The sequence below is a fragment of the Gopherus evgoodei genome, chromosome 2, assembly GCF_007399415.2.
Source record: "Gopherus evgoodei ecotype Sinaloan lineage chromosome 2, rGopEvg1_v1.p, whole genome shotgun sequence".
Taxonomy (NCBI): domain Eukaryota; kingdom Metazoa; phylum Chordata; order Testudines; family Testudinidae; genus Gopherus; species Gopherus evgoodei.
The window spans coordinates 78,105,347-78,128,865 of record NC_044323.1 but is presented as its reverse complement, the minus strand read 5'-3'; the positions used below and the strand labels follow the sequence as shown (position 1 = coordinate 78,128,865).

At 45.3% G+C, this 23,519-nt stretch overlaps 1 protein-coding gene across 4 annotated transcripts in view; it reads left to right on the top strand.

Moving 5' to 3' along the window:
• The first annotated feature begins 12,176 nt into the window (after window positions 1-12,176).
• The window catches only part of ENTPD3 (ectonucleoside triphosphate diphosphohydrolase 3), a 49,225-nt gene continuing 37,882 nt past the window's right edge, over window positions 12,177-23,519 (top strand). Inside the window, exons 1-3 of one of the 4 annotated variants that reach the window (XM_030551047.1) lie at window positions 12,177-12,240; window positions 12,369-12,527; window positions 23,089-23,139. In XM_030551047.1, coding sequence (XP_030406907.1) covers window positions 12,213-12,240; window positions 12,369-12,527; window positions 23,089-23,139 — 238 coding nt within the window. In that variant the 5' untranslated portion in view covers window positions 12,177-12,212. Of the gene's footprint in view, window positions 12,241-12,368; window positions 12,528-21,712; window positions 21,929-22,441; window positions 22,488-23,088; window positions 23,140-23,519 lie in introns of those variants that run through there. The other 3 variants (XM_030551048.1, XM_030551049.1, XM_030551050.1) reach the window with 3 other exon arrangements.

Below are 23,519 nucleotides of genomic sequence, written 5' to 3'. Positions count from 1 at the left end.
TAATTTGTTTAATCAACGTATTTATTGAGTCAGCTTCCAAGAACAGCCATTGGCCTTAATTCTCAAGTTCCCGTCTATCTCTCTCCAGCATCTCTTCAGGAAAGGCTAATGATTCAGTACAGGATCTCTGACAATCTAAGTAGGGTGACCAGACAGCAAGTGTGAAAAATTGGGACAGGGGGTGGGGGATAATAGGAGCCTGTATAAGAAAAAGACTCAAAAATTGGGACTGTCCCTATAAAATTGGGATATCTGGGCACCCTAATCTCAAGTGCCTCAGAGCATGATGCTTTTTTATCACCGCACATGTTAGTTCATTATGATTTAGTGCAGTCATTTTGTTTCTACAGAATTGCCCATTGAATGTGCAGATGTAGATTGTCGTCTGTTAGCTATAGATGACTAAACACCCCTGTCTCTTGCCCCTACAAATTTGCTGTTTGTAGCAGCAGGCCCAGAGGATTTCAAGGGCATTGTTAGCGGGAATATCTGAACTGCGTGGATTGTTTATGGTCAGTTTTCTTCAGAATCCTCTAGGGAGGCTGCATTTTTGCGACAGCCTGTGTCGTGCTGTGCAGCTTGCTGAACAGTTTGTGCTGCTCTCTGGCATATGCAAACAAATAGCGGAGCGCAGGGAGGGGAAGATTTGCTTCCCCTTTGTCATATCTTTGTCCCCCTTGCTTTGCTGAACTGTCCTCTCCAGATGGCGCTTGAGTATGTACTTAAGTGTAAATCCTAATGGGACTTGTGCTGAAAGCTAAGCACCTGCTTAAGTGACGTGTTGAATCAGGGCCGGAAGCCAAAGATTTGAACTACCTAGATTCTGTGGAACTACAGGTTCAATTCTTGGCATAACCAAATGAACTTCTCATACTGGGAATGTAAATAAATTGAATTCCATGCAATTTACTTAAAAACCAAGGTTCTGTCCCTCTACCTGGACATTATAGATTCCAAGGCTGCTCTGCCCTGGCGTCACTGGGCAGAACTTTTCATGCCTGCTTTCTAGTGCAGTGTGCTGCACATCAGTTGACTTGCCCTCCACATGGCTGCATCGCCATGATGTAAAACCACCTGGGATGAGAGGTGCTCTCCAAAGGTAAAATGTCTGGGGCTCAAGTCTTATTTATATTAAAAAGGAAAAATGTAGAGTGGCCTTACAGTGGGAGTAGTTTACTTATAGCAGCATAAAGGGCCTTAGCATGATGAGCATCAGACCCTATATTTTAAATGTACATTGAAATACACTTGCTAGCTATTAGTTCAGTGCAGCTCTTTGAACACAATCTGTATACTTAACACATTCACTTTACTGTATGTGATACTAATAAGTTAAAAACACCAGGCTCAGAATTTTTAATATGTAGGTTCATAGCCAAAAAAAGGAGGAGGAAAAACTGTAGATGAGAATAGTTGTAATAAAGTATAAATCAAGTCTCCTCCCTATGCATGCTGTGTGGTATACAAATAGCAAGCTATAAAAGCTTATTGCTTTCTCTCAGCTTTACAACCTGGAAATGCAATTCATGATCTATTTCTTCCAAAATTCAGCATGAGGCACCAAGATGAAGGATCAAAAATAAAGGTACCAAAATAAGGATTTACTCTCGGATATTAAGGAAGTAACTAGAAAAAAATAAGCAGATTAAAAAAACGCCTACTAACTCCATAAAAAACCTACCCCGAGAGAATGTTGAGCACAGCTAACCATTCACAAATCTGGCAATGCCAAACTTAAAGCTGTGTGCAAACCTTCACTCTGCCACCTCCAGGCAGGGCCAGCTCTAGTCATTTCGCCGCCCCAAGCACGGTGGCACGCAGCAGGGGGCGCTCTGCACCTCGCCAGTCCCACGGCTCTGGTGGACCTCCCACAGGCATCCCTGCGGAGGGTCCGCTGGTCCCGTGGCTCCGGTGGACCTCCCGCAGGCATGCCTGTGGGAGGTCCACAGAGCTGCCTGCCACCCTCCCGGCAACCGGCAGAGCGCCCCCCACAGTATGCAGCCCCAAACACATGCTTGGTGCACTGGGGCCTTGTCATAGTATAATTCCCAACTCTGGACCTTAGCGTTCAGGATATAGGTACTAGCCTAAGTCCTCTAAGCTTAATTACCAGCTTAGATTCTGTAGCGCTGCCACCAATCAGGAATTCCAGGGCCTGATACCCTCTGGTCCCCCCAAAACCTTCCCTGGGGACCCCCAAGACCCAGATTCCTTGAGTCTCACAACAAAGGGGAATGAACCATTTCCCTTCCCCCTCCTTTCTTCCTCCCAGCTCTTTCCTGCCCTGGGTACACTAGGAGACCACCGTGATGCAATTCCTTGAATCACCACACTGAGAGGAATGTTACCTTCCCCCTCCCTTCTTCCCCGGAGAGAGAGACAGAGATAAACGCAGAGAGCAGGTTTTTCTTCCCTCCTCCCTTTCCTTTCTCCCACCAATTCCCTGGTGAGTGCAGACACCCTTCCCTGGAGTCTTACAAAAGATAATCAAAAAATCAATTAGATTCTAACAAAAAAAAGAAAAACTTTAATAAAGAAGGAAAAACATAAAAATTGTCTCTGTAATCAAGATAAATATTACAGGGTCTTTCTAGCATATAGACAATAGAAAGAAGCTTTCTCCAGCAGAAACACAATTTAAGCTACTTCCAGCAAGTACACATCTACAAATAAAGAAAAACAAGTTAAAAGACTATAACCGCCTTTTTACTTACTTACTATTCTGAATAGATAAGAGACTGTAGCAGGGAGATTGGCAGAAACCTGGTTGCACCTCTAGTCCTGTCCAGGACCCAGAGAGAACAAAGCCAAACCCAAAAACACAAACGAAGGTTTCCCTCCACCGAGGTTTGAAAGTATCTTGTCTCCTGATTGGCCCTCTGGTCAGGTGTTGCAGGTCACTGTTTGTTAACCCTTTACAGGTGAAAGAGACATTAACCCTTAGCTATCTGTTTATGACAGGCCTGGAGCCGGCCCTGCCTCCAGGTGAAGACATTACAATAGAGTTTTAAACCACCTGGTCACATATGGAATCTCTAATACAACAATAGCATACTGTGATGTTATGGAGGCCAGTAGGAGGTTCTGTCACTGCCTGACCTGTAGCTTTGGGAGCCTTTGTGCAGTGTAGCTCTGGTTCTGTTCCCTGACACCAGTAGCCTGACCACAATCAAAGTCTCACCAGCCTAGTTACTCTTTGCAGGGTAACATCAACAACCCTCCAGTCCTGGACCTCCCCAAATATGTCCCCACCAAGTTCTTAACCCCAGACACTTGGACCATTGCCCCTGGTTCGTCACCTCCAAAGGTGTGAAACCAGCCCCCCAGACACCAGCTTACTTTGGCACACACATACTCCACAAAGCTTGCACCCCAGAGACCTGCTTGGGAGCAATAAACAAACAATTTATTTCCTAGAAACGCCACAGGTTAGAAGATGAAGCAAAGGGAAGCAAACCTATAAAAGGTACACAGAAAATAAACATAAAAACACAACCTTGGGCTTTACACTTTCATGTTAGATTAAAATTCCTGTTCTCATAAGGGTTCCCTGTTGCCTTAAAACAGTTTCCCAGGGTACCATCAGCTGTAGCAGGGATCCAGCATTCACAGACAGCCTCCTGCCTCGAGGCTGTCCCCCAAGTTCTGGATGATCTTCACTTCAGATCCTGTCCATTTCCAGGCCTGGTCTACACTAGAGGGTTAGGTCAATGCAAGCTGCCTTGCGTCGACCTAGCTGTGGAAGTGTCTTCACTTAAATTCGGCTCCTGCCATGCCAATGTAAGTGCCTCACTACGTAACACCACCACCCCAATTGGCATAGAGACACAGTTGAGGTAATTAGACTGATGCAATGTCACTGTAGACACTGCAGTGCTTTCATCAACTGTTACTGGCTTTCAGGAGCTGTCCCACAACGCCCCACCCTGACAATACAATTGATACAAGCACTTCTGGTGAAGGGACACCACTGACACAAGGAGCCAAGCATGCACACCCAAGCAACTTAGTAACTGCAGGGGCTGTAGGCTGACATAATTTTGCAGTATAGACATGGTCTAAAAGGGTTTAAAGTTTTTTTTCTTTAGTCAATACAGATATGAAAAATGGGGAAAATACCCTCCTTAGTTCCCAAAGATTTTCTCTTCAGTTGCAAGCTGTTGCCATTTGTTTTGTTGGTTCCTCATTGTTTTCCTGGGCTTGACAAAGGCCTGAAGACAGTCACATCTGGTTGGGGAGGTAGTCCTTCCCTGCCTGACAGCTTCACTGTCCTGTTTGAGATGCTGCTGAAGTTGCACCAGAGTTACAATTACAATTTTCTTAGACACATCAGGACTATTAAGTTCAGTGCATTACAAGCTTTCATAAAAGATCCTACTGGATATGCTCTTACAGTGAAATGACATAGTATGCAATCAGCTGGTTTCACTGCTTATTTTGGGGATTTCATCTTTGATTCTCCCCAGAGGGTTCCTCAACTCTCATTGTAAGATGTACATTTCCTTCTGCAACCTAGATACAAAATGTGGTTTCTCCTAGAATGTGTGCTCCTCTATGTATGCTAGTCAGAGTTCATGGAAGTCATTTCTATAGAAGATGTGAGCTACACGGCATACATGTTCTGCAGTGAGTGAGATATAAAGGGGCAGAGCAGTGGAGAAAATCCCTTTTCTCAATTTTGTTCTGTCACAGACTTCTTGTGTGACCTGGGGCAGGTCACTTCCCACTAAGTTGAGTTAATTTTTGTGCCTGTTCCCATATATAAAGTGGGGATAATACTAGAACTGGCTTACATTTTTTCAGTGGAAAATGGAGGTTTGACACCAATGAAACTTTCATGGAAAAAATTCATTTTGATAGAAATTTTTCATTGTTAGAACTTCAAAATGAAACATTTCTACAAAAATTAATTTTTAGACATATTCATAAGTTTTCATTTTGAAACTGTGGGAAATATCCCATTTTGTCTCTCTTTCTCTTTCCAACTCTCTTTTTACATTGGAAAAAGATGGAAAAAGGTGAAGTGAAAGAGTGGGAAAACAACCATTTCCCTTCACCTTTTTTATTTCCCCCTCCCATTCATTTTTAAACCATAAATAAGGGGGATTTTTTTAAAATAAGAGAGACTTTAACTTTTAAAAAAGAGAGGTTAAAAAAAAGAAAAACAGAAAAAAAATTCAATAATCTTTCATTTTGTTTGTTTGTCTTTTTGTGAAACACACCTGCATTTTCCATCCACCTCTGGATAGTATTGACTTCACAGGGTTGTGTTTAGGATAAATCCATTAATATTCTAAAGCGTTTTGCACTTTTGGGTGGAACTCACTATAGAAGATACTGTAATTATTGATATATTAGGATCTACGGGGACCAGCCAGCCCTCTTGCAGCCTATATAGTACGTGTCTAGACCTACCAACTCTCCTGTTTTTTCTATGTGGACTACTGGTTTTGTCACTTTCTATGGGTGTATCTACACTACGAGATTATTCCGATTTTACATAAACTGGTTTTGTAAAACAGATTGTATAAAGTCGGGTGCACGCGGCCACACTAAGCACATTAATTCGGCGGTGTGCGTCCATGTACCGAGGCTAGCATCAATTTCTGGTGCGTTGCACTGTGGGTAGCTATCCTGTAGCTATCTCATAGTTCCCGCAGTCTCCCCCGCCCATTGGAATTCTGGGTTGAGATCCCAATGCAAAAACAGTGTTGCGGGTGATTCTGGGTAAATGTCATCACTCAATCCTTCCTCCGTGAAAGCAACGGCAGACAATCATTTTGCGGCCTTTTTCCCTGGATTGCCCTGGCAGACGCCATAGCATGGCAACCATGGAGCCCGTTTTGCCTTTTGTCACTGTCACCGTATGTGTACTGGATGCTGCTGACAGACGTGGTACTGCAGTGCTACACAGCAGCATTCATTTGCCTTTGCAAGGTAGCAGAGATGGTTACCATTCCTATTGCACCATCTGCCATTGTAAATTGGCGATGAGATGATGGTTATCAGTTGTTCTGTACTGTCTGCTGCTGTCATGGGTGCTCCTGGCTGGCCTCGCTGAGGTCGGCCGGGGGCGCATGGACAAAAATTGGAATGACTCCTCGGGTCATTCTCTTCTTTATGTTTTGTCTAAAAATAAAGTCAGTCCTGCCTAGAATATGGGGCAAGTGTACTGGAGAACCAGAGGGCACAGCCGATCCATGTCAGAGCCCCAGAGATCCCGCAGAAATGATGAGCTGCATGTCATTCTAGGGGGTGCCCCTGCAACAACCCCACCCGTTGCTTCCCTCCTCCCCCAGGCTACCATGGCAATGTCCCCCCAAATGTGTGATGAAGTAATAAAGAATGAAGGAATAAGAAACACTGACTTTTTAGTGAGATAAAATGAGGGGGAGGAAGCCTCCAGCTGCTATGATAGTCCAGGCAGGACATTAAAGGGTGGTGGGGGAGAGGAGCGCAGCCTCCTGCTGCTATGATAGTCCAGGCAGTACAGAATCTTTTCTTTAGACATGAAAGAGCGGGGGCTGATGGAGCTCAGCCTCCAGTTGCTATGATGAAGATGGTTACCAGCCGTTCTGTACCATCTGTAAGGAATGACTGGCAGTCATTCCCATTTTTACCCAGGCGTCCCCGGCCTACTTCACTGAGGCCAGCCAGGAGTGCTCACGGGCTGATGATGATGATGGATAGTAGTCATATTGTACCGTCTGCCACAGGGAAGGGGATGCTGGTGTTCAGCGCTGCAGCAACCCGTCTACCAGCAGCATGCAGTAGACATAGGGTGACATTGAAAAAAGGCGAGAAATGATTTTTTTCCCTTTTCTTTCTGGGGGGGAAGGGTGTAGATTGACAACATATACCCTGAAACAGGAAAATATTTTTGACCCTTCAGGCACTGGGAGCTCAGCCAAGCATGCAAATGCTTTTCGGAGACTGTGTGGACTTTGGGATAGCTGGAGTCTTCAGTACCCCCTCCCTCCTTCCATGATTCTTTGGCTTTCCATTACGCTTGTCACACAGCACTGTGCTGTGGCCTCTGTCTATCATAGCCTGGAGATTTTTTCAAATGCTTTCTCATTTCATCTTCTGGAACGGAGCTCTGATAGAACAGATTTGTCTCCCCATACAGTGATCAGATCCAGTATCTCCCATATGGTCCATGCTGGAGCTCTTTTTGGATTTGGGACTGCATGGCCACCCGTGCTGATCAGAGCTCCACGCTAGGCAAACAGGAAATGAAATTCAAAAGTTCGCGGGGCTTTTCCTGTCTACCTGGCCACTGCATCCAAGTTCAGATTGCTTTCCAGAGCGGTCACAATGGTGCACTGTGGGATACCGCCTGGAGGCCAATACCATCGATTTGCGGCCACACTAACCCTAATCCGACATGGCAATACCGATTTCAGCGCTACTCCTCTCATCGGGGAGGAGTACAAAAATCTGTTTAAAGAGCCCTTTATATCAATATAAAGGGCCTCGTTGTGTGGATGGGTGCAGGGTTAAATTGGTTTAATGCTGCTAAATTCAGTTTAAATGCGCAGTGTAGACCAGGCCTTTATGTCTACAGGGATACTCAAGCAATTAATGGATTTTTTTCTGATTCTGGGTTCAAGGCTCAGTGCACTGGATTTCATATGAAATGAGCATGATATTTGGTAAGAAACAGCCATAGCCTACAATGTTTCAAAGTTTCTGTCATAAACAGATGGTTAAGGGTTAATGTCTCTTTTACCTGTAAAGGGTTAAGAAGCTCAGTGAACCTGGCTGACATCTGACCAGAGGACCAATAGGGGGACAAGATACTTTCAAATCTTGGTGGAGGGAAGTCTTTGTTTGTGCTTTTGGTGTTGTTCGTTGTTCGCTCTCGGGACTGAGAGGGACAAGACGTACACCCAGGCTTTCCCAATCTTTCTGAATCAGTCTTTCATGTTTCAAAATAGTAAGTAATAGCCAGGCAAGGCAGATTAGTCTTATGTTTGTTTCCTCAACTTGTAAATGGTCTTTTTGCTGGAAGGATTTTTACCTCTGTTTGCTGTAACTTTGAATCTAAGGCTGGGGGCGGGGGAGTCCCTCTGGTCTATATGACTCTGAATACCCTGTAAAGCATTTTCCATCCTGATTTTACAGAGATAATTTTTACCTTTTCTTTCTTTAATTAAAAGCTTTCTTTTTAAGAACCTGATTGATTTTTCCTTGTTTTAGAATCCAAGGGATTGAGTCTGAACTCACCAGGGATTGGTGGGGGAAGAGGAGGGGGATGGTTAATTCCTCTTTGTTTTAAGATCCAAGGAGTTTGGATCTGTGTAAGCCTCTGAAGGCAACCCAGGGAGGGGAGAGTCTGGGGGGAAAAGGAGGGAGATGGTTAATTTCTCCTTGTTTTAAGACCGAAGGGGTTTGGGTCTTGGGTTCCCCAGGGAAGGTTTTGGGGGAACAGAAAGTGTGCCAGACACTGACTTCTGGCTGGTGGCAGCGTACCAAATTTAAGCTAGTAATTAAGCTTAAAAGTAATCATGCAGGTCCCCACTTCTTGAACTCTAAAGTTCAAAGTGGGGAAAAAACCTTCACAGTTTCCATGACTTCTCTCATAATTTAGATGATCTAAATCCAGATACTTCAAACTCTCTCAAAAGACACAGTTCTAAGCAAATCTCTCTTTCATGTTGTCACTTCTCATATTTCTTATTTAATCTCTTTCAAATTCACTCTAAGAATTTCTTGGCACTAACTCAGTATTTTTTGTTCATTCTCTGTTCAGAGAGCGCATACTTTTGCAGAAGTAACATTGAAGTGCATTCATTTGATTGCTGACTTTCTAGTGTATGACATTAAGATGGTACTAGCAGGACTGTGGGTGCAACCACTGTGGGTTACACAAAGGCAGTAGGTCTAATGCATATTTACTTCTAGTTCCTCCTGCCAACAAAATGCACCAATGACCACATTTTCTAAAAACCCTAAAACAGAATTGTTTCATGTGGCTTAATGTTCTGAATTTCTCTTTGATATTTTTAGGTAACTGAAGTGCTAACCTCACTTCTCCCTCTTGTCTCTATGAAAGAGAGTAGAACCGGCACTGGAAAGACCGAAGGGCAAATTTTTATTTATAATATCTTATTTATATGTGTAGATTTGGGAGTACTAAGAACCAGCAGCAACATGAGAGTATTTAGTGTTTTTCAACATTATAATAAAGAGAAATTCGTGTTCTAAACCTAAGAAAGACGAGTGTTAACATGCTGTAAAATAGCTATAATTATGACTTCAGAGAAATGTACTTGGCGTTTATAAAGGATTATGACGTGTGTAAAGAAGAAAAAAAATCTTGTTTGGACACAGTCACTCTGTGCAAGTCTAGAACTTACTTGGACATTAATCTGATTAAACCAAACTGTTTAAAAAACAAATGGGCCACTGTTGAACTGATTCAGCAAAAGATAGGAGTACTTGTGACACCTTAGAGACTAACAAATTTATTTGAGCATAAGCTTTCGTGGGCTACACTTAGTCTCTAAGGTGCCACAAGTACTCCTGTTCTTTTTGCTGATACAGACTAACACGGCTGCTACTCTGAAACCTAAGCAAAAGATGTATCCCTTGTAGATTTGCTAGCTGGAAATGCTTTTTTAATCAAGGGGAAACTGGGTGGCATTACAGTGCCACCAGCAGAGGCAGTGCAGAAAGAGAGCCTGAGGCAGGGGTAGAGAAACAAACTGTAAAATAAAATATTAAAACATGTTTGTACATTTCTGGAAAACGTAACTCAGTCTGGCTACTCTGCAAATACATTGTTTTGGTCCAGGCCTCTCTATCTAGCAATGGTTAAAGTTTAAAAACCTAGGGCTATATATGCACCACTAATACTCAGAGATGTTATTGGCAAGTGAAATAGCTCAGAAGACATGGACATTTGATTGGTTTCTATGGAAACGATAATCATTTGCATTATGGTGAACAAAGCCTCTTATCTTGAAATCTGGTTCAGGTTTTGTGCTCACACAAAGCACCCCTGAAGTCAGCTGGCCTTTGCACAGGCACAAGAGTCTGCCGTCATGAATCCAGTTTCAGGATGATGATGATGATGATGATGATTATTATTATTATTATTATTATTATTATTATTATTATTAATGACTTTTTTGTTTACAGTGCTGAATTGTGGCCCCAACCAAGATCAGGGTCACATAGTGCTAGTTACCTTGCATATGCACGGTCAGAGATAACTCCTGCCTCAAAGAGCTTACAATCTGAACTAGGGGTTCTCACACTTCCTTCTTCCTGTCTGTAGTCGCTTACGCCCCGCTTACTGCCTGGCTCTGAAGGCAGAGAAGAGAGTAGGGGCTGCTGGCTGGGTGCCCAGCAGAGAAGGCAGTGCCATGCCAGCAACAGCACAGAAGTAAGGGTGGCAATGTGAAAAATGATATTATTTGTCAGCAGAGCTGTCCCGTCCATAGGACCATAGGGCTGCCTGGGAGGATAGCGGGGGGGCTGGCGCCGGCAGCAGTGAGTGACCCAGCCCCAGCCCACCCCACTCCACCCTGCTGGCTCAGTGTTGCTTGGGGGAAGGGGCGGAAGCCAGAAAGAGGCGGGGGCTTGGGGGAAGGGGTGGAATGGGGACAGGAAGGGGGTGGAGCAGGGGCAGGAAGAGGCGGGTGGGGGCAGGGGCTTGTGGGAAGGGCTGGAGTGGAGGCACCCCCCTAGAGATGGCCCTGTTTGTCAATATCACTTTTCACAGCAAACTTAGCACCCCATTGCAACCTTTACTTCTGCACTGCTGCTGCCAACTGAGGGCTGACAGCTGGAGCCCTGCTGCTGCCTCCAGGTGAGGGATTGAGGGTGGGGAGAGGGGAAAGGAGAGTCTGAGCCTAGGCTGCCTCCCAGTGAGGGATTGTGGGGGAAGAAGGAGAGCCCAAGCCTGGATGGCAGAGCTCTGGCTGTCAGCCCTGGGGCCGCGGGCTCTCCCATCTCCCCACCTCCCGGGTGTGCACAGCCCTTTTGTACCATCCCCAGCCGCCCAGGGCTGACAACCGGAGCTCTTAAAGAAAAAAAAAGCCCACAGTTCGCATCTCCCTTGACACATTCTTGTGCCTCCCTTGGGAGGTCTGCCCCATAGTTTGAGAACCGCTGGTCTAAATGGATAAAGGACTTGAGGGGAAAGACACAAAGAGGTGAAGTGACATGCCCAATAGTATGTCAGTTGTAGAGGTGGGAATAGAACCCTGGTGTAGAGCTCTAGTCCACTGGACTCTGCTGCCAAAAGCTTGTGTCTGGCATGGCCATGGTGTCCATGACAAAACCTTTGACCTTTAGGGTGTATTCATGGTCTCTGTCACCCTGGGTAGCCTGCTACGGAGGAGTCTGCAAAGAATTTCTTCCATTTGAGCTCTGTACATGCCCATTGTAGCAGAATATGGATTTTTAAGTAATTTTAAACTATTAGTGAAATATCAAGTTGTTTCAAATGTGCCATGAGTATTCCTTTTTTAAACTATAATTCTGATTTTGTCAATATTTTTGTTATTGGAACAATGATCCTTATGTCCTGGTCCTGCAAGCAACTTTGAAGATCCCTGTATCTGTGCAAAGCCATGTTGACTCAGCCCACACTTAGTATACAGGTTATTGCAGCTCTGTGCAGCAACAATGGGACACCTGCACAGAGCTGCTTGCAGTTATTACTGTGATTAGGATCAGATGCAGCTAACCTGCCAGTTTCCCTAATACTAAGTATCCAGAATTCTAGTCTAGTACATACTATGCCATTTAAATGGATCCTCCCAGTTCCCCCACCGTTATCCAGGATATTAAAATGTGTTTTGTGTCATCCAGCATATTTAGAAAATACCCCCTCAGCTCTCTGCTTAGACATGTACAGTAGAATTACACACTTGTAAAGAAGGTGTCCACAGGAGAAGAGGCTACCTAGGGGCAGAACAGGAGAATATCTATTGTTTCTGAATGCATTCAAAGAATCTACTGTTCTGTAGCAGATGAGGGACAAAAACACTGCAGTGGAGATATCTTTAAATGTGTGATAAAGTGGATGAAGGCAGCTGTGGACAGTGGAGGAGCTGTGCAACTCACGCATGACGTTGAAGAAGAAAAGACTTAATAGCAAAATGGAAACTGGTCAGAATGGCTCTAAGCCTATCTGAATTTCCTTACTTTGACCAGATGAACAAGAGTACTGGGAGCAGGCTGGGCGTGAGAACAGGATGTGGACGTGGCTTTGGAGGAGAAAAGGTACAAAGGACAAATACAAGAGCTGGTTTGAAGAAACAGAGGAGGAAGTAGACATGCAGGCTGACTAATACCAATTTTGAACAGCACAGTCTTAATGCAAATTTATATTCATTTGTATTTATGTACAGGCTACCATCATGGACAGGAAAACATCTGTGGCCTCTATGTTTCAAGTCATCATTGGTGGGGGAAGAGCACTCTAACAGTTACAGTCAGTGCACACAGTACCTTCATCGGGATGTGTCCGCCACGGATCCCAGTGCTCAGGCCCACAAGATCTGTCACTCGTGAGTGATATAATAACCTTAGAGATGCAGGCAATATCTATGCCTTAATAGCTAGGATTTCATAGCACATTCATCACCATTATATAGAATATAAGAATGGCCATTCTGGGTCAGACCAGTGGTCCATCTAGCCCAGTATCCTGTCTTCTGACAGTGGCCAGTTCCAGATGCTTCAGAGGGAATGAAGAGAATAGGGCAATTATTGTGTGATCCATCTCAGTTGTACAGTCCCAGCTTCTGGCAGTCAGAGGTTTAGGGACACTCAGAACATGGGGTTGCATTCACGACCATCTTGGCTAATAGCAGTGATTCTCAAACTTTTGTACTGGTGACCCCTTTCACACAGCAAGCCTCTGAGTGCAACCCCTCCCCCCTTATAAATTAAAAACACTTTTTAAAATATATTTAACACCATTATAAATGCTGGAGGCAAAGTGGGGTTTGTGGTGGAGGCTGACAGCTCACGACCCCCCATGTAATTATCTCATGACCCCCCATGAAACTTATATAGTTATTTTTTGAACTTAGTTATAGTTTTTACCTTCACAACATCCACTGGCAATCAGTTCCGCAGGTCAACTGTGCATTGTGCGAAGAAGTACTTCTTTATGGTTGTTTTAAACCTGCTGCCTATTAATTTCATTAGTTCCCCTAGTTCTTGTGTGTATGTGAAGGAGTAAATAGCACTTCCCTATTCACTTTCTCTGTGCCATTCATGATTTTATAGACCTCCATAATATCCTCCACTTAGTCGTCTCTTTTCTAAGATGAACAGTCCTAGTCCTTTTTAATCTCAACTCGTAGGGAAGCTGTTCCATACCCCTAATCATTTTTGTCCCCCTTCTCTGTACCTTGTCCAATTCTAATATATCTTTTTTGAGATGGGATGACCAGAACGGCATGCAATATTCAAGTTGTGGATGTACCATGGATTTATATAGTGACATTATGATTTTTTTGTCTTATTATCTATGCCTTTCCTCATGGTTCCTAACATTCTGTTAGCTTTTTTTGACTGCCGCTGCACATTGAACAGATGTTTTCAGAGATATATCCATGGTAAGAGCTATTTTAGAACTCGTCATTTTGTGTGGATGGTTGGGATCTTTTAATTAGTTACTGATCCATTAGAGGACTTTCCCTGTTGTCCCATGACTGCCTTCTTTACTTAAGAACCTTTGGTGTGGGACCTTGTCAAAGGCTTTCTGAAAGTCCAAGTACGCTATATCCACTGGATCACCCTTGTCTATATGCTTGTTGACACCCTTAAAGAATTCTAATAGATTTGTGAGGCATGACTTCCCTTTACAAAATCCAAATTGAATCCTCCCCAGCATATCATGTTCTTCTATGTGTCTGATAATTCAGTTCTTGACTATAGTTTCAACCGATTTGCCTGGTACTGAAATTAGGCTTCCTGGCCTGTAATTTCCAGGATTGCCTTTGGAGCCTATTTTAAAAATGGGCATTACATTAGCTATCCTCCAGTCATCTGGTACAGATGCTGATTTAAGCAATAAATTATATACCACAGGTAGTAGCTGTGCAAGTTCATATGTGAGTTCCTCCAGAGGAACTGTGGTCTGAATACTATGTGGTCCTGGTGACTTATTACTGATTCATTTATCGATATGTTCCAAACCCTCCTCTATTGTCACCTCAATCTGGGATGGTTCCTCAGATTTGTCACCTAAAAAGAATAGCTCAGATGTGGCAATCACCCTCACATCCTCTGCAGGGAAGACTATTGCAAAGAAGAATTAATTTAGGTCAATGACTTTGTCTTCCTTGAGTGCTCCTTTAGCACCTTGATCATCCAGTGGCCACATTGATTGTGAGACTTCCAGCTTCTGATGTACTTAAAAAAATTTTGCTGTTAGTTTTTGTGTCTGTTGCCAGTTGCTCTTCATATTCTTTTTTGGGCTGCCTGATTTATATGTTTACATTTGACTTGCCAGAGGTTATGCTCTTTTCTTGCCCTCAGCAGGATTTCACTTCTAATTTTTAAAAGATGCCTTTTTGCCTCTAACCACCTTTTAAAATCTGCTGTTTAGCCAGGGTGCCATTTTTGGAGTCCTTTTACTGACATTTTTTATTTGGGGCATACTTTTTAGTTTGAGTCTGTACTATGTGTTTTTAAATAGTTTCCATGCAGCTTGCAGGCATTTCTCTCATCTGACTATTTCTTTTAATTTCCATTTAAGTAGCCACCTCATTTTTGTGTAGTTCTCCTTTTTGAAGTTAAATGCTACTGTGGTTGGTTTCTTTGGTGTTTTCTCCCTACAAGGATGTTAAATTTAATTATCTTATATTCACTGTTACCAAGTGGTTTAGATATATTCACCTCTTGGACAAGATCCTGCGTGCATTTAGGACTAAATCAAGAATTGCCTTTCCCCTTGTTGTTTCCAGGACTAGCTGTTCCAAGAAGCAGTCATTAGTTGTGTCTAGAAATTTTATTTCTGCATCCTGTCCTGAGGTGACATGTACCCAGTCAATATGGGTAAAGTTGAAATCCCCCATTATTATTGTTTTAGTTGTTGTTGGTTTTTTTGTAGCCTCTCTAATCTCTGTGAGCATTCCATAGTCACTATCACCATCCTGGTCAGATGGTCGGTAATATATTCCTACTGATGTACTCTTATTCAAGTATGGAATTTCTGTCCTTAGAAGTTCTATGGTACAGTTTAATTCATTTCAGATTTGTACTATATTGGACTCTGGTTTCTTTCATATATTATGCCACTCCCCTCACCCCCAGCATGACCTACTCTGTCATTCCTCTATATTTTGTACTCTGGTATTATCATGTCCGTTGATTATCATCATTCCACCAAGTTTCTGTGATTTATATTATATTAATAACCTCATTTATTATCAGGCTTTCAATGTCACCCATCTTAATATTTAGACTAATGGCATTTGTATACAAACACTTTTAAAATTTGTCAATATTTAGTTGACTGCCTTCATGTGATGCAGTTTTTCTTCAGTTCTTACCTGCACTCTATGAACTTCTATCATCTCTTCTTTATTAGGATATTGAGCAGGGGTAGGCAAACTATGGCACAAATACTGAAGGTGACATGCAAGCTCATTTTCAGTGGCACTCACACTCCTGGCTACCGGTCTGGGGGGCTCTGCATTTTATTTTAATTTTAATTGAAGCTTCTTAAACATTTTAAAAACCTTATTTACTTTACGTACAACAATAGTTTAGTTATATATTATAGACTTATAGAAACAGACCTTCTAAAAATGTTAAAATGTATTACTGGCACGCGAAACCTTAAATTAGAGTGAATAAATGAAGACTCAGCACACCACTTCTGAAAGGTTGCCGACCCCTGATATAGAGTATCCGCTTCAATAAATCCTCCCTTAAGGCATGTGTCTGTCTGAACCATGTGCTTCTCTGCATCTGTCAGCTTTCTCACAGCCCTTCATTTAAAAACTCCTCTATGACCTTTTTAATTTTATGTCTGGTTCTGTTTTGATTTAGGTGGAGACCATCCTTCCTGTAGAGGATCCTCCTTTCCCAAAAGGTTCCCCAGTTCCTAGTAAACCTAAATCCCTGTTCCCAATACCATCATCTCATCCATGCATTGAGACCCTGTCTAACTGACTCTATGTGTGGAACTGGAAGCATTTCAGAGAATACTACCATGTAGGTCCTGGACTTTAATCTCTTACCTAGCAACCTAAATTTGGCCTCCAGGACCTCTCTCCTACCTTTCTCTATGTCTTTGTTACCTACATGGGCTCCTTCCCAGCAAAGCAAATAAGCCTGTCTAGATGTCTTGAGAGGTTCACAACCTTCGCACCAAGCAGGCAATTCACCATGTCTATATTTCTAAAAATCAAATCCCCCATTACTATTATCTGTCTCTTCCTAATAACTGGGTTCCCTCCCCTAGATGGGTATCCTCAGTCTGAAAGGACACCATGACATCATCTGCAAGGAGTGTCCCAACTATAGGATCATTTCCCTCTGCTTCAGCTTGATGTTCTACTTCCCCAAGACTTTCATCCTCCTCAGTAGTATGGAAGCTGTCAGACTGTGGGTAGGATTGCTCTGCTGTGTTCCTGATGATCCCTGTGTCCCTGAAAGTCTCTTTGATGTACTTCTCTGCCTCCGTTAGCTCCTCCAGATTAGCTACTCTGGTCTCAAGAGCTAGTACTGGTCTTGAGGGCCATGAGTTGTTCATACCAAATGCACACATATGCCATGTCCCCACAAGGCAGGTAATCATGCAAGCTGCATTCAGTGCAATAAACTGGATAGCCCCCACTCTGCTGCTGGACTTCTGCCTGCATTCTCGTTTTACTCCTGTGGGGTCTTTTTGTTTGTTTGGTCTTTGTTTCTGTTTTTTGGAGCTTTTTTTGTCAGGGTTGGAGGGGGTATTGGCCTGAGTTTAGAGTATGTTTGTTAGGTGTATCTGCCTCTCATGTTCCCTGTTTAAACATACTCACATAACTCCCCTGTTCACTAGTTCCTCTGGTCATTTAGGTGCTGGCTTTTTAAGCCCCTATTCTCCCTGAGTTTGCCCCACCCCTTGTCAAGGGATCATAGGATAGTAGGCTAAAGCCTGGTTTGTAAACTCTAAGCTTAGCCTAGCAGGCTGTTTGGCTCAGCGCACAGACTCCAGAACAGACCATACTATCAACTTCAAACATGAAAGCACACATCAAACAACAAACTCATCCCAAGGGTCATATAGTCACTTCTCCTTCACTTGGAGAACTCCCTCGCAAAAATCCTGTTTGCTAGCACCTTGCTGCTGTATTGCCAGTCCTCAGATTGGTAGAGGGAAGGGAAGTTAATGTGAACATGTGTAATTTTTGGAATAGGGTAAATCAAGGGCATTTTAAAAATGTTGCGAAAGTCTTGGGAAGAAAGTCTTCAGGAAAAATGGTGCAAGCACTGAAGTTGAACCAAAGAGCACCACGTGCTCAGTGATGAGTCTCAATGAAATCAGCATGAATAGCTGGGAAGGCAGCAAAAAAATAGCAGGAATTGAATGGCCACCTGCTTACACAACTTAAGAAAGAATATTTAACAATGCCTAAACTATTTCACAAGTTCTTCCTGAGCTGCTGACTATCATGCAAGGTATAGGTGCTCCTTATTATTATTAAGCTTGTTTATTACAGTCGTGCCTAAGGACCCACCAAGAGTGGAGCCCTATTGTGCTAGGCACTGTACAAACTCAGTAGTAGAAGGTCCCTGCCCCAAAGAGGTTACAGTCTAAATAGACAAGACAGATACAGGGTAGAAGGGATAGAACACACCAGCAGAGGGAACAATGTGATGGCAGCATGTGGCATGTCAGTGCTATGATTTTATTTATGGGGTGTGTGTCATTAGGAGGGGATAACCTAAGGGGAAAGAAATGAGAAGGGAGAGGGGACACTGAAGGAAAGGGAGGTGAGGGAACAGGGCAGGGAGAGAAGAGGGGAAGAGGTGAAGAGACTGTAAGAGCAATGGTGGAAGAGGGCTGGAGCAGACAGCCAAACAGCATAGGGCAGAGAAAGTCCAGACAAGACTGTAGAGCTCTATGGATGTCTGAGGGTCCATGCTTTAGCTGCTTACTCAGTGTAGTCTCTGGCTGGTACCTCTCTGCAGTTTTCCCCCAAGGCCATGTAGTTGGGGGGCACCACCTTGTATCCTAGTTTACCTTGAGTGTGTGTGTATGTGGGGGTGTATTTCCCCTTCAAAGTTCTGGATCATGGGAGGGTTCTGGGGGATGGGTGACTCTGGGTGGATACATTGTACTCCCTCCTCCTTGTGCAACAGTCCCTGCTTTGGCTGCTTCTGCAGCTGCTCCTACGGTCTGGAGTCTGGAAGAGCCTTGGTTGATCACCTCCCCATTGCCATTCTTCCACCAGCATTTTGTATACACTATGGCTCTCCTTTGGATAATGTTTTTGAGGCACCTAACATTTCGACACCAGCAGTCTGGGCCTTATAATTGCAGTAGACCCAGTTTATAGATTCATAGATTCTAGGACTGGAAGAGACCTCGAGAGGTCATAGAGTCCAGTCCCCTGCTCTCATGGCAGGACCAAATACTGTCTAGACCATCTCTGATAGACATTTATCTAATCTACTCTTAAATATCTCCAGAGATGGAGATTCTACAACCTCCCTAGGCAGTTCTGTGATCAGTTTGGTAAGGATGGTATTCGTCAGGCTGTTTTCCTGTTATTGTTGATGATGATGATTAAAGGCTCAGATTTTGTCAGAGATATTTTTAGTAAACATCATGGGCAGGTTACGAGCAATAAACAAAAATTCATGGAAGCCCATGACCTGTCTGATTTTTGCTAAAAATATCCCTGACAAAATGGGGAGGGAAGACAGCACCCACAGTAGCTGGTGGCTCTGGGGTCCCCTCACGCTTTGCCAAGCAGCTAGCAGCTGTGGAGTCCCCTCGCCGCCAGCCGGGGCTGAGCAGCTATGGGGTCCCCACCACCACCCACCACTGCTGGGCAGCAGCGGGGGGCCCTGCCGCCCATGGAGAGTGGGAGATCCGGAGTCCCCTTGCTACCTGCAGTGGCTAGAGCTGTGGGGGGTGGGTCCCCTGCCATCCTCAGCGGCTGGGAGCTGTGGGGTGCCCTTGTACCCTCAGTGGCTGGCTGTTCCGGCTCCTCCTGAATATTTTCCTGCATTTTTGGTTGCACTTTTCCCCTCACCTTTTTATCTACACGCTCCCCATCCGTGGCCCCACGAAGTTGCGGGATCTCCTTCTCAACCTCCTCTTGGCCCTGGCCAAACTGACCATCTACAACACCAGGGAGAGGAGGTTGGCCGACGGGATTTCCTGCGACTGTAGGGCCTATTTCCGTTCCTCCGTCTGCTCACGCATCCGGGCAGAGTTCCTCTGGGCAGCGTCCACTGGCTCCCTTGACGTCTTCGAGGAGCAGTGGGCATTGTCCGGGGTTCTCTGCTCGGTGTCCCCATCGGGTTCCCTTCGTTTAGCCCTATGACCTCACTCCCGATCCTGTTTTTTTTTCATTAGTTGTCCCCCGTAATAATTTGGTGTCCCAGACCTGTGGGTCCTCCCCTTAGGCTGAGGGGAGGCCCTTTAGAAGTGGGCGGGCTTCGCCCGCCCACCCCCGCTGGATGCCAATAGGACCCTCAGTGGCTGGGCACTGCAGGGTCCCTCTGCTGCCCAGGGGTCAGCAGTGGCTGAGAGCTGCAGGGCTATCTGCTGACAGCTCCAGCCCCAGGGCAGGAAATGTCACGGAGGACTCTGGAAGTCACGGATTCCGTGACTTCCGTGACAATCCATGACATAATTGTAGCCTTAATGATGATCCTATACTGTGGAGGGGCGTGCAATACAATGACCTGGTGTACCTGTGAAGCAATAATCATGTTATAGTAATTTGCACAAAGTAATTTCTTTGCTTCTGTAGTTTTCATAACCATAGTCTGTGGCACATGCCTGTGAAACTGCAAAGGCGATGCATTGTTTTTTGATTGAAAATATTTACATGAGGTAACAACTACAACCCAGGCATGTACACTTTTCCTTAGGTTGTCATCAAACATGTAAATTTGTAGCTTTTAAATAAGCGTATGGGTAAGATTCCACTGCACAAGAGCAAACAGATGAAGCCAATGGTGTTATGTGCATTAAACAGAGGACAATGGAATAGGAGAAAGGGGTGCCAACTAGAAAGAGGGATATAGGGGAGTGGATAGGAGTAAGGGGAGGGCTGGTTATAGTGGGAAGAGTATTCAGATGGCAAGGGGAAGGTTGGGTGAAGGACAGAATTGATGAAAAACGTCAGGTCAAGCTACACACCGTAGGTAGAGCTGAGTGAGGGCTGGGGTGGTCAGGTGGAGGGAAAATCAATCAGGTATAGTATGGCTGAAGGGGGGAACTGAAGAGGAGCCGAAGGCCACAGGTGCTGGAACTACGGGTGCTGCAACACCCTCTGACTTGAAGTGGTTTCCTTTATATACAGTTTGGTACAATGGCTTTCAGCACATCCACTATAAAAATTGTACCAGTAGCCCTGCCAAACGGATAGGTTCAGGAAGCTGGAAAGCCAAAATGGGGAGAGGAGCTGAGGATGGGAAATGGGAAGGACCTGTGAGAAAGCTGTGCATGATGCTGGAGGGGTCTGACCAGGCTTGGGAAGGAGCGAAGAATCTTGTGGCTTGAATGAGGACCTACTTTCTGGAAATGGATTGTAAAAGTGGCTGGACGATTTTATGATCAACACCAGTTAAGCTCCCAGCATAATGTTAGCATAATAATACACGTGACCATAAATTGTATGCTTCTCGGCATCAGCTGATCTCTGGAGCCCTGGGAAAGGAGTAATACCCTCCCCTCCCTACCACTGTACAAGTGGCTAGGTGCAGTATGTGTTGTTTTCTTCTCTTGCCTTCCTCAGGCACATCCTATTTGAGCCAGGGCAGCAGGCTGGATACAGGACTCGAAGAGCCACTGATGGGCGTGGAGTGCTCTTGGTGTTGCTGAACTGGCACAACAGGACCAGCATCAAACCAATTTTAGTAACTAGTAATAACATCCAGCGGTGTGGGAGGCACCCGCTCATTCACCTTGTGGTTGGGCTTTGGAGGGGGCGGGCCACGGGAGGAGGTTTGGGGATGACAGCCGGATGCTCATGAGGCTGAAGCGGGTTCCTTGTTCCTAGGGAACTGGGCACTGGCGGAATTCGGAGCCAGCTCTTGGCTCAGCCTGGGTGTGTAGGGCACAGCCCCACCGCGCTCACAGTCCCGAAATTACAAGGCGGCGGAGTGGGTGGGAGCCCGCAGAGGGCGGGAGAGGGTTCCCCTGCCGGGAGGGTGCCGCCTCTCTCCACGAAGCCTCAGTTAACCCCGCTGCAGTGTGTGAGCAACACAAAAGGGAGAGGGCGCGGCGGGAGAGCTGTGCCGCTCGGCGGCCAGCAGCCAGCCCCCGGGGGGCACCCGCCAGGCCCGAGGCGTGGTGCTGGCTGCGCCGCCTGCAAGGGGCAGGGCTCAGGTGAGCCGATCCGCGGCTGATCGGTGGTTCCCCTCCCTGCTGTGTCTTGCGCAAGGGAGGGCCCCGTGCGAGCCACCCCGAGGCTCCCGGCTGTGGCAGCTCCGCAGGGGAGGGGCCAGCCGGCACCCCTGGCTTTATAGCGCCGCCTGCCGCCTCCCCACTGGGCTCCTCTGCGCCGCGTGCGGGCAGTGCGCTCCCCTTGCCCAGTTCCCAGCCGCTGGCCCGCCCGGGCTCCGAGCGGGGCGGGGTGTTTCCAGCTCCTGCCGGCAAAGCCACCAGGGAGCCTGAGCTGTGCCTCGGGAGCCTGCCTGCCCCGGCCACGCTGCCACCCCAGCAGCTGCGGGGAACGGTAAGGGGCGGGGGGAGATGTGGAGTGGCCGTGTTCTCACGGGACAGGTGAGTGTGGGTGTGTGAGAGAGAGAGAGCGAGCGCGCTCCAGGGGACAGGGGTGTGTGTGTGTGTGAGAGAGAGAGGAAGAGTGCTCCAGGGGAGAGGAGTGTAAGTGTGTGGGTGAGAGAGAGAGGGAGAGCGCTCCAGGGGACAGGAGAGTGTGTGTGTGTGTGTGTGTGTGAGAGAGAGAGGGAGAGCACTCCAGGGGACAGGAGAGTGTGTGTGTGTGAGAGAGAGGGAGAGCACTCCAGGGGACAGGAGAGTGTGTGTGTGTGTGTGAGAGAGAGAGAGGGAGAGCACTCCAGGGGACAGGAGAGTGTGTGAGAGGGAGAGCGCTCCAGGGGACAGGAGAGTGTGTGAGAGGGAGAGTGCTCCAGGGGACAGGGGTGTGTGTGTATTGCAGGCAGTGTATGTTGGCTCCCACATTGTTGTTGGAGGGAAGAGACTTTCTGGAACATTAGACAGTGTGTGTATAAGGTGCAGTGTGCATAGGCATGGGAGAACACCTGTTAGGGCAGAGCAAGGGGTGGGCCAAGGAGTGGGAAACCATCTCAGAAAGGTTCTGGTAGATAGGCTGTTAAAGAAAAGCTCCATTTATGATCTTGGCTAGTGATGCTGTGAGTGTCATTACAAACATAGGTGCATGGTTATCAGAGCTGCTTATTGTGTTCAGTGACCACAGCTGGCGATAAGCTAGCAGAATCAAAAGCCTGTATGTTTGGGGAGAAAGAGATGCTCATATGCTAGGGTTTTTAATTTTTTTTTTTAGCTTCCTCATTTTCTGTACAATGACACTTGCGCACTAACTGTTTGTTTTACATGACTTGTACACTTGAACCTTTCCTAATAAGGTTCTAGCCAGTAATGCTGTATTTAGGGATGAATGAACCTGGAGAAGGTCTAGAGATTCAGCCACGAGTATATGGCCTGTGGATTCCCCCCCCCCCCCCGGGGAAACTCTTTTCTTTTTACCCGCTATCCTACCCTAAATGGAATACAGGCCTATACAAGGTTCTGCAAACAAAAGCTAAGGCATTCTAAAATTCTGTATCTTAATGTTATTGGTCATCCCATTCCTGCATCTTGTGACTAAACTTTCATCTTGAGATCACATGTTCTTATATTTTTTTAATGATAAAAATATTTATATTTCTCCCATTATGCAGTTTGGAAAAAGATGTTTACAGTACTTTCCTGCCAGCCCTGTCAGCAAACAGGTCAGTACCTAAAATAGATTGGCAATAGCTGAGAAATGAATCTCAACCTATAATATATGTTTACATTTATATAGATGTATATTTAACCTTCATACTTCAGTACCATGAAGAGGTTTAGTCACTGAGCCAAGTTTCCTTTGCAGAAAGTGATCCTTTTTATCTACAGTAAGCTATAGGAAATGAGAAAATGTTCTTTCTTTCAAATGTGTTCCTGTGTGGTCCATTATATTTAATTTAGTAGGGACTGAAAGTTGCCAGTATTTACTTTATCACTTGTGCCAGAATGTTATTGTTTTTAGTAATGAAGAGCAATGGCACTTTAATATTTCATCAACATCTTTTTAAATTATGTTGTTGGCTCTTTGCCTAAAATCCACCAA